Source organism: Physeter macrocephalus, chromosome 12, assembly GCF_002837175.3.
Source record: "Physeter macrocephalus isolate SW-GA chromosome 12, ASM283717v5, whole genome shotgun sequence".
NCBI classification, from domain to species: domain Eukaryota; kingdom Metazoa; phylum Chordata; class Mammalia; order Artiodactyla; family Physeteridae; genus Physeter; species Physeter macrocephalus.
Genome location: NC_041225.1, coordinates 34,253,230 through 34,264,158, shown reverse-complemented (window position 1 = coordinate 34,264,158; position 10,929 = coordinate 34,253,230). Strand labels below are relative to the sequence as shown.

General features: G+C 53.6%; 1 protein-coding gene across 1 annotated transcript in view; it reads right to left on the bottom strand.

The window, feature by feature from the left end:
* Positions 1-1,353: 1,353 nt before the first annotated feature.
* LOC114487272 (protein GREB1-like) overlaps positions 1,354-10,929 on the bottom strand; it is a 16,492-nt gene continuing 6,916 nt past the window's right edge. The window contains exons 4-6 of the mRNA XM_028496579.1: positions 5,510-5,692; positions 3,273-3,416; positions 1,354-1,901 (exon numbers count right to left, since the gene is read on the bottom strand). Of these exons, the coding sequence (XP_028352380.1) occupies positions 1,354-1,901; positions 3,273-3,416; positions 5,510-5,692 (875 nt within the window). The remainder of the gene's footprint in view (positions 1,902-3,272; positions 3,417-5,509; positions 5,693-10,929) is intronic.

Here is a 10,929-nt window from a genome sequence, read left to right as displayed (position 1 = left end):
GATGACGGCCCTGCTCCCAGGTACTTCATAGGCCCAAGAGACACAAATGGTCGCGGAACAGAGCCTGACACCTGAGTGTCACAAGGAGGGAGCCCTCCTACAGGGAGGAGGTGACACCTGAGCTAAGCTCTGAAGGGCAGGTATAGAAGGTGGGTGGTGAGAGCCCTTTAAGGGCACGGATGTGTGACCAGGGCATAGAGACAGGATGGGGAGGCCACTGAGCTGTACCCAATGCAGCCAGGGTACGAGCTCTTAAGTAGAAAGAGTGGGGAATGAGCGAGTTCAAAAGGTTGGTTGGGGCCCGATTCCGGAAGTTTCCAGCATCACGCTAGGGAACTGGGGCTCTCTTTCTCATGCCCCTCCAAGGAAACACATTCATTCACCACAGCAGGAGCCTCAGGTTGGGTCCCCAGAGCCAACCTCACAGGGCCCAGGCCGAAGGATGTCCTCTGTCCCTGCTGTCCGGGGTGGATGCACCCAGGCCTCAGTGCAGGGAGGGGAGGTACCAGCAGCACAGTCTCCCGTCACCGTCCCCAGAGGCCCAGTCCTCAGCCACTGGCCGCCCTAAATTTAGCACCTAACCGAGAAGAAACAGTCTTGGGAGGAAAAGTGGGTGCCTGCCTGGGGTTCCCCACAGTGGGGGCGTTACAGGGATTTGACTGCAGAATGGACACTCTGGTCAGGACTGGGAAGGCTCAGGTCCAAGTCAGAAAAGATACCGTTCCTTCAACTAAGAGGGAGACAATTCCCCCGCCAGGGGAGTCCTCCGCCAGCTGCGTCACGGCAGCAGGGAAGCCTGGCAAGCAGGCTGGCGTCTCTCTGGGCCACACTTTCCTTCTCGGTAAGACAGGCCGGACTAGACGGTTTCTGGACCCTCTTCCAGTGCTGCTCTCGGGTCCTAATATTCCATTTAGCTGTGTGCGCGCAGGAGGGAGGAGAGAGGTAAGACTGGCCTGTTAAATGGCTCCAGGTAAGCACGGAGGGAGAGCACGGAACGGGGTCCCCTGGACTGCTCCGACCCTTCCCCAGCCCACAGCCTCTACTCCAGCAGGAGGCCTGCTTCACCCCTTCACTTGTTTTTCTCACTCGGACCCTCACCTCCTCATCCCTCTTCCTCACTTCCTCCCATACCACCTCTAACTAATGCTTCCCCCACGGTCAGGTGCAACTCAGCTGTCACCTCCGCCAGGAAGCCCTCCCTGAAAAGACCAGCTCAGGATGGTGTTGATGCAGGTGGCGATGATGGCGCCCCTTAGTGAGCTGCCGGCTGTGCCCTGAATTTCCATACAGCGCCTCATCTAACCTCCTCAACTGCCCTCAGAGCAGAATTCTCATCTCCTGATGAGAGAATGTTTAGCCAGGAGACTTGATCCCCTGACAGAGCTGCGTTTTGAATTCTTGTTCATCTGATTCTGGAGCCCCTATCTTCCCATGACACCACGTGGCCCCATTTCTCCAGAACTCTCCAGCTCTCACGGTGGGCGGCCCACAATGCGACAGGTCACCTGCCCATACGGGGCTCCCACTGTGTCTTGGCAGACGCACCCACCACCCAAGTCGGGGGGCCGAAGCCAGGGCCCCCCCAGCGCCAGGGCCTGAGCACAGCCCCATGGACTCAGGAGGCACCTGCTGACCTGGCCTGACTCTCCTTCCAAGCCCCCCAGTTCCAGGAGGCTCGGGGGCCTCGGTGCGGGGGCTCCCCCATCCTCCCACCCCGCCACCGTCTTGACCCAGAGCACAGTAAGGCCCCCGAACAGGACGGGCAAGGCTACCTAAGGCCGAGGGACGCGGCACGGCGGACAGGCTGTGCTTCACCAGCGGCTGGTGCTTCGGGGAATCTTTGCCGTTGAAAACAGCCGGACCCACGGCTGCGGTTAGTGAGGCATGATCGGAGGCTGGTCCTGACAGCAGAGAGAAAGAGGGGAGACAGCAGGGCACTCTGTGAGCCCAGCAAGCAGGAAATGACTCTTCCTCCATTTTACAGATTAGCCTTTCACTGATGCGGCCCATCGGGGGTCAGAACTCTTGCCAGAGTGATTCTGCTCCCCCTGGAGAAAGCACAGACACACACGGACAGACACACACGCATATGTGCACACACAGACACAGACACACACACTCCTGCGCGTGCTTTACTGAGCACGCCCGGTGAGAGAAGGGCCAGCGGGGCCCCTGGATTCTGGGAGCACCCCTGCACCTGCTCCACCCTCCTTCCACCTTCTCGCTCACCCTCCTGGGTTCAGGGTCATGTCAAACATGCGCAGGAAAGCAGTCAGGTTTGCCATCGCCCAGATCCAGGCTGCCCACAGGGCCTGGGGCTCCCCGGGCCCGAAGAGAACTCTGGGGGCAATTGGGGGCTGTGGTCTTCTAAGTCACCCACATCAGCCAGAATGATCTGGAAGGTACTCCAGACTCAGGAGCAGCACAAAACATCTCCTGGGTTGAGGCGGCACGGTGAGGGGGTTAAGGGTGGGTTCCGAAGCCAGACGACCTGTGTCTGAGCCCCAGCTCTGCTGCATACTTTCTGTGCAACCTTCCTTAACTTACGTCACCTCCCACTGTTCTCACCTAGACAGTGGAGGTAATCACAGAGCCACTGTGAGGACGACATGAGTTAACGGAAGGTCATAAGCACAAAGTATTTGCTATTACTGTCATCGTACTCAATTCTTACAATCACCCTGCAAATTAGACAGAAAAGATCTTCTCCATCTGTACGGACAAGGAAACGGAGATTCAAAGAGTTACAATGAGTGGCCCGAAATCACTCGGCTAGGAGGCAGCAGCGCTGGAACTCACACCAAGGTGTTCTGACGACAAAAACAGTGATCCCTCCCGCTGCCAAGGTGTGACAGGCCCCAGGTGGCCCGGGCACAGCAAGGACAACAGCAGATGCCATGTGGAACGGGGGACACGGTGCCTCTGGAGGAGAGCACGTTCCCAGCCCAGGTGCAGCCTCTTCGCTATGGATTATGAGTCACGTGGGGCGAGGGCCCGGGTCCCCCCGACAGAGCCCCTGAGCAAGAGGAGTAACAACCACCAACCCCCCGAGGCCTTGGGAAGGCGGCTGCTATCTCCTTGATAACAGCCGTCGCGCTTATCAGGTCTGTTCAGCACGGCAAATGCCAAGTTCATGGACCAGAAATGCCTGTATCAAATCATACTGCCCGTGAGACCCTATGCGAGCATCTTCATGCCTCAATTTCCAAGTCAGAACATTGGGGAAACTAAAGCCCCCTCCTGGCACCTCCGGCGCTGCCCCATCACCTCACCTGCCTGCGGTGCTCCCAGCGGGATGCTGGGGGTGGACCCAGGACCAGGCTCGCTGGGGAAGGGAGCTGGCAGCCCAGAGCTCTCCGGCGGTGGGAACAGAGAGCTGGAACACGCACTGGCGGATGCCTGCCGGCTTCTGAACTCTGCGGGGAAGAGGCACACGTGAAAACCAACGCACTGCCCCTCCCCAACGGTGTGAGATGACTTCCTAGACCAGAATCTGTCCTGGAGGAGAGCCGGCTACAGAGATGAGCACGATGGTGCCAAGGCCGTCCTAGTCTCTTCTTCGATGTAGCCGGGGAGGGAGGGGGTGTGACACGCCCCAGGCTCAGTGCCAAAGGCCGGGGGTCCATCTGAGGGACGGCTCTTCTGCCAGGAGCGGGGGCAATAGTGACTGACCATTTGGGGAAAAGACAGAAACACGTGACACAAACAAGACACTCCATCGCCGCCCTTCAAGTCCAAGGGAAGAGCAGAGCTTTACTCAAAGGTAAAGGAACGGCTAATGCCGTCCTCCAGCCCCTAACTCACTCTCTGTCCGGAAGATTAACTCCCAGGAGTACTTGGTCACAGCAAGTGATCAAAGACTCTTAGCTGGTCCCACAAGGGGAAGAACCACTGCCTCCCCAGGACGTAGAAAATGACAGGCATGTATGCAGTAGGAGCTCAAGAAATATTTCCTGAGCCATGCAAGAACAGGAGAGGGGCGGGGAGAGGAGTGATGGGAGAGGACAGGGGAAGAACGTCCAGAGTCAGCCCCTCCTGAAGCCCTTTCTCTACTTGCAGAAGCTGGCTGGGAGACTCCAGGTGACCAGAGTGAACCTACGCAGACAAGTGAGGGACAGCGGTCTGGCTCTCCCGGGCACCTCGTGGAGACCGCTCCTAGGACACGTCCCTCCCCAGCTGTTTGTGGGGGGATCTCAGAGAGTACCTGGGCCTGGGAAATCCAGCCCCTCTGCCCCTATAGCTGACTGCAGCCATGAGAATACGGGGAGAGACAAGCGCAGGGTGCGGCCCTTTCCTAAAGCGGGAGCCCACTCACCTCTGCAAGGACCAGCACCAGGAAGCTGGTCTTTCTCTTCACAGTTAACAGGCCGCGGGGCGGGAAGGGGGCCTATTTGAGCCGAGTGTTCTCTAAGTCAGGGTTTCTCAACTCTGGCGCCATTGACTCTGGCTTGCACAGTTCTTTGGAGGGGTGCTGCCCCAGGCACTGCACGATTTACCAGCATCCCTGGCCCCCACCCACGAGACGCCCGTAGTGCAAAGTCGCGTTGTAATTTCCCAGGACTGTAGCATCTAGTTTATAGTATCAGCCTAATTGTATGGGAGCTTTCAAAGCTGACACAGGGCCACACTGTGCTGTGCCTTCTTGTGGCAAGTATTTGGGGCAAGGTTCTCAGCCGGGGGTGGTTTGGTCCCCCAGGGGATATTTGACAACGTCTGGAGACACTGTCAATCATCATGAGCACAGAGAGCCACTGGCATCTCGTGGGTGGGGGCCAGGGATGCTGGTAAATAGTGCAGTGCCCTATTGAGAACAGTATGGAGGGTCCTTAAAAAACTAAAAGTAGAATTACCATATGACCCAGCAATCCCACTGCTGGGCATATACCCAGAGAAAACCATAATTCAAAAAGACACTTGCACCCCAATGTTCACTGCAGCACTATTTGTAATAGCCAAGTCATGGAAACAACCTAGATGCCCACTGACAGACGAATGGATAAAGAAGATGTGGTACATATATACAATGGAGTATTACTCAGCCATAAAAAGGAATGAAATTGGGGCATTTGAAGAGACGTGGATGGACCTAGAGACTGTCAGACAGAGTGAAGTAAGTCAGAAAGAGAAAAACAAATATCGTATATTAACACATATATGTGGAAATCTAGAAAAATGGCGCAGATGAACCGGTTTGCAGGGCAGAAAAAGAGACACAGATGTAGAGAACAGACGTTATGGACACCAAGGGGGGAAAGTGGCGGGGGTGGTGGTGGTATGAATTGGGAGATTGGGATTGACATATATACACTAATATGTATAAAATAGGTAACTAATAAAAACGTGCTGTATAAAAAAATAAAATTCAAAACAAAACAAATTTCACAGGGCTGACGTGTTGCCCGAAACTGCGTCCACGGCAGAGCAGTCTCGGCCCAGAGTCGCGCCGACAGGCCCCTGGGTCGCTTGGAGGCGCCCCCTTCTCACGCCCCACCCCCTTAGAGCCGCTCACCTGAGCCTTTCCAGCAAATGAGAGGCCCTTTGGTCAGAGCCCCTTGTGCGTTGCGGATCAGGTAATATTTCAAGTGTTTCTGCTTCTTGGGCTGGGTGGTCACCTTCAGGTTCATGTGACTGGAGAACTCTGTGAAGTAACAGAAGCCTTTCTTCCCACAGCCAACGCAATTCCCAGAGAAACCTGGGGAGGAAACAACCAGGACCGTCCCGTCTTACACCAAAGTCCCTCCAAGCGGTACGTCGTCCACGAGGCGTTCACACCCTACACCACACCAGCAGGGAAGTCCACGGGGCAAAGGTCCCCGTCAGCTCCTGCTGGCCCAGGGGTCAAGATGACCTTGACGCAAACAGGAGGACCAAGTGGACTCATCGCAGAGCTGAGCCCAGGCAAGCTTGGAACACTGAACTCGCCTAGGGGCCTATTTAAAGCCTCTGCGTGCTATGGCACAGGACGAGAACTGTCCCATTCAACCGTCTACACTGACCCAGCACCTGCAATGATGTGCTGTGTCCGCACCTCCTTCAGGGCTGGCCAGTCACAGAATCTCAAAGCCATCAGACCCCTGAGACTGGATGCACTGGGAGTCCTCTTCAGAGCCCACAGTTCCCTCCAGGAATCAAGTAAGTCGATCCCACGAGTTGCAGAGAAATCAAGAGCTCCGCCACGCAAGGCCAGGGCGGAGGTGAGTGAAATCTAGGGCCCCGGCAGCCGCGGAGTGGAGACACGCGGCTAAAACGTGGTGGTCTATGTCGGCGTCCTGCTGCCTGGGGCCAGAGGGGGCCTTTCTGGGAGCTGACAGAGTTCAGCTCTGAGGCTCCGGGAAGGCTGGCTTTATAGAGGCAATGACCAAACCACCTCCCACGAGCTATTAAAATCCAGAGAACGTGCCTGAAAGACCTTCACATACTGTCAAGTCTATTCAAACTGGACTCAACAGAACTGTTGGTTAATCCCAGAGAAATGTGATGATTTAGGTTTTCTATCTGGTGACCCTCTGGTTTAACTGCACTGTCTCACAAAGCCCTTCCCTATGACCTTGCCTCGCCCACTGGGACGTCTGGTTTCTAAGGAGCAAGGTCTCCGGCAGGAGAGACCCTGAAGCTGAGACTCACTTATTTTATCGTATACTCTGGCTGACGAGTTTACAAAGGGCACTTCAGCTTAGGCCAGGAGGACCATGGGGTTCCGTGCATAAGCTCTGCTTTTAAAGGGGATAATCCTGAGGCCTCTGGCTACGGTCCAAAATAACATCAGTTTCTGGAGGTTCAAAACATCTCTCCAGGGCCTCCCTGGTGGCGCAGTGGTTGCTTGTCCGCCTGCCGATGCAGGGGAACCGGGTTCGCGCCCCGGTCTGGGAGGATCCCACGTGCCGCGGAGCGGCTGGGCCCGTGAGCCACGGCCGCTGAGCCTGCGCGACCGGAGCCTGTGCTCCGCAACGGGAGAGGCCACAACAGAGGAAAGCCCGCATACCACAAAAAAAAAAAAAAAAAAAAAAATCTCTCCACAGAGAAAGAAGACATCTATGTTACAGAAACCTTCTGGATTCTCTGACTGATTTTAAGCAAATTTAATATTCCTTAAAAGGCATTAGAAATAAAGACAAATCTCTTGGTCTAAAAGGCAGGCACAGGTTAGTTTATGCTTCCAGACTCCTATCCCCTCTGTACCAGAGAAACAGATAAGGTACCGAAGAAATGCCAGCACCATGCTCTATGTTTACTTGTTGTTAAAGGGACAGGGAGGAAACTGCCATGCAGAGAAAAGCAACAGCCTTCTTGCCATTTACTGTCACCCAAACAGGGCACTCAGCTTAACTGACACAACCACCAGTCAGTCAGGACAGCAAAACCTTCTTCTGGGAAATGAGAACCAGAGAGGCTAAGTAGTTGTCCAGTGTAGATCCAGAAAGTGATGCGTGGGTTCTAGCATGAGAATGGAGTGTAGACCCAGAAGCATGGCCTTCAAGGCTGCCCCCAATGCACCCCATCCTCGTCTCCTGCTTTATCTCGCATTCCTCCTACTACCATGCGAACTCCCAACTGGACTTTATATCACTGACAGTTCTTATAACTTCTTCCTTAGTGTTAGAGTTACTGAAATTTGTGTATTTCCCTCCATAAATATCCCCATGCTTCCAAAGGACCGGGAGCATGGTACGTCTGTGGGGAGGCACGGGTCATGTCTGTGTGTGTAAGTGTGTGTATACAAACTAGTGCCTGACACAGGAGAGGCAGCAAATACCGGGAGGGAAGGAGGAGAGAGGAAACAAGGTAACTATCAAAGTGAACACTTAGCATCTCTGCATACATTTTGATAGGCTTTTGGTTTCTAATGTTTTAATGTTTTCTAACTTTATAATCTAATGTTTTTATTTATTCTTTGGTCTCCAACCTGGGCACCTTGAGATAAACAGCTCAACTGCCATCTAAGAATGAGGCCCTGAGGGCTTCCCTGGTGGCGCAGTGGTTGAGAGTCCGCCTGCCGATGCAGGGGACGCGGGTTCGTGCCCCGGTCCGGGAGGATCCCACATGCCGCGGAGCGGCTGGGCCCGTGAGCCATGGCCACTGAGCCTGCGCGTCCGGAGGCTGTGCTCCGCAGCGGGAGAGGCCACAGTGGTGAGAGGCCCACGTACCGCAAAAAAAAAAAAAAAAAAAAAAGAAGAATGAGGCCCTGAGAAAACTTCCACACTCCCTGGAAGGGATTCTGACCCTAAGGGTTGAAAAGATGATGAACAAGAAACAGAACTGCAAAACCAAGTTTGCTCAGAGCACTTCACCAAGGCCAGCACTGCCATCCCTTTCCAGAAATAGCTAAATAGCTTACAGGACTTTTGTCCTATGAGAACTGTGGACTGTGGGACCATGGCTCCATTCCAGAAGCAGGGAGGGGAGCCACAGACGAGAAGAGGCTCCTCCTTGTGGTTCAGAAATAAAAGTGGAAACCCTGGCCCTTCCAGGACAGTAAGGACAGGCATATCTCGTTCTATTGCCCGTGCCTCTGTTTCTTCATATCTAAACGCTAGGTAGTAACACCTCACTCACCTACCTCATTTTAACTAGAACAGTTTCTCGCGCATGAGAAGTGCTCAGTGGCCGCTGTCAGGTTCATTTGTTGCTGCTGTCTTTCTCCAACTGGCAATCCACCCATTTTTCATGACGCAACTCCATCACCACATACTCTGAGATACTCTCCCACCCCCGGGAGTCGGCACGTCCTTCGGGATCCGCTAGCGCCTTAAGCCCTAGGCTGGGACCTGCTGCACAGAGATTTCTGTGGCCCTGGGTGCGATCTCCAAGCTGAGTCCTGGTTGGCCTGTGTCCTCCCACAGGCCCTGGGCTCCCAGGAAGGACCAGGTCCCGCTTGGCTTTGGGGCCCTGGGCTGAATTTAAAGTCCACCTTCAGTGTGGGTTATACATTCCATAAATGCTTAATTATCTGTGTTCTGGATGCACAAAGAGCTTGTTTACTCCCATCTCAGAAATGAACAGTCTAGCTAGATGTTTGCTTCTCCTATGTCTTAGCTGTCAGCCAATTTCGATGAATTACTATCAAAAAACTGAAACACCCATCTAGGTTTTCATTTTTTCACTTTCTCAGACCAAATCCCTCAGTCGATTCAAACTCACTAAGACAACGCTCCCTTCATTATAAATTACAGGGGGGGAGAGGCACCTAAAGCTGTTGCTTCCCCCAAGATATTCCACAGCCTCCACTTTATAGGTCACTAAAAAGTGCTGAGCCCCGGCCCCCAGAGGGCTGCAGGGCCACCTTGTCCTGTGCAGCCATCAGGGTTAATTGCAGGAAACCTAAACAGCGCGCTAAGCGTGCAAGCTGAGAGCACAAAGTTGTTTTAAAAGAAGAAAGCATCGGTTATTACCAGCCGGCCCTTGTTACCCACCTCCGATGGCTTTTTGGTAAGCAATTAACAAAGACCCCACTTCCTCTAAGCTCCCCGCCTGAGGGGCTGAAGCTGTTCCTGGGCTGGTGGTGAATGAACGGAAAGACTCTTGTCTCCACAACTGGAGACCCAGAGCCTCCTTGATTTACTACCCTCGCAATTCCTTTACAGTCACAAAGGGGAGGAATTCAGGCAAACCCCCAGCCACGGCCAGATCAAACATGAACCAAGTCACCAGGCCATCTTCCCCGCTCATTTTGTCCTAAGCGGCCTTGATAAGCAAATTAAATCTGAGATGCAATGACTCTGTGAGCTTCCTTGGTAGAGTGAATTTTCTGGATTATCCTTGCTTTCAAAAACTAGTTTCGATATCTATTTTACACATGGTAGGGTATATAGCTAGTGGGAACCCGCTGTACAGCACAGGGAGCTCAGCTCGGTGCTCTGTAGTGACCTAGATGGGTGGGGGGGAGGGAGGTCCCAGAGGGAGGGTATATATGTTTACATAGAGCTGATTCACTTCATTGTACAGCAGAAACTAACACAACACTGTAAAGCAATTATACTCCAATTAAAAAAAAAAAAAAAAAAACCAGTTACGATACAGGCCATTACAGAGTACTGAGTAGAGTTCCCTGTGCTATACAGCAGATCCTTATTATTATCTATTTTATATATGGTAGTGTGTATATGTCAGTCCCAATCTCCCAGTTTATCCCTCCCCCACCTTAAGAATCTAAAACACACCAAAAAAGAGCAGATATATGTACATGTATATAACTGATTCACTCTGCTGTACACCTGAAACTAACACTGTAAATCAACTATACGCCAATGAAAATTTTGAAAAAACAAAAAGCAGTTACGATAAGCCCATGGACTTGCCTTAAGGGAGTACTGGCCACAACTTTTTCTCCCCCTGGTCGTTGCCCCAGAGCCATGTCCATCCCTCCAGTGAGCGTTCGTCTGCCGTGTTTCAGAGTTTACACACCACTGTGTCCCCGCGGCCCTTGTGGCAGGGACCACTTCTGTCTCTTCTCTGGGCCAAACCTCACTCTCCCCTCCCCACCTCCACCCTTCGGTCCTTCGCACAGAGCTTCAGACATAATACCTCCTCAATAAATATCCATTGCGGTACGTTTACCTACCCAGCTTTGGGGGGCCGTGGCAAGCACAAAAGTGAGATTTAAATGTTTGTACACGTGGCAAGCGTAGGAGGAACTGGGGAGCAGGGGGAGGCAGCCTGCTGGGCTCTCGGTCCCAACCTCACGTCTCCCCTGATTTTGCTCCACTAATGGGGGAGTGAGCTGAGTGCAGGGCCAGGCACACAGAAAGAGCTCAATAAAAGTCGGAGCAAAGGGGAGCCAGGGGCTTCCCTGGTGGCGCAGTGGTTAAGAGTCCGCCTGCCGATGCAGGGGACGTGGGTTCGTGCCCCGGTCCGGGAAGATCCCACATGCCGCGGAGCGGCTGGGCCCGTGAGCCATGGCCGCTGAGCCTGCGCGTCCGGAGCCTGTGCTCC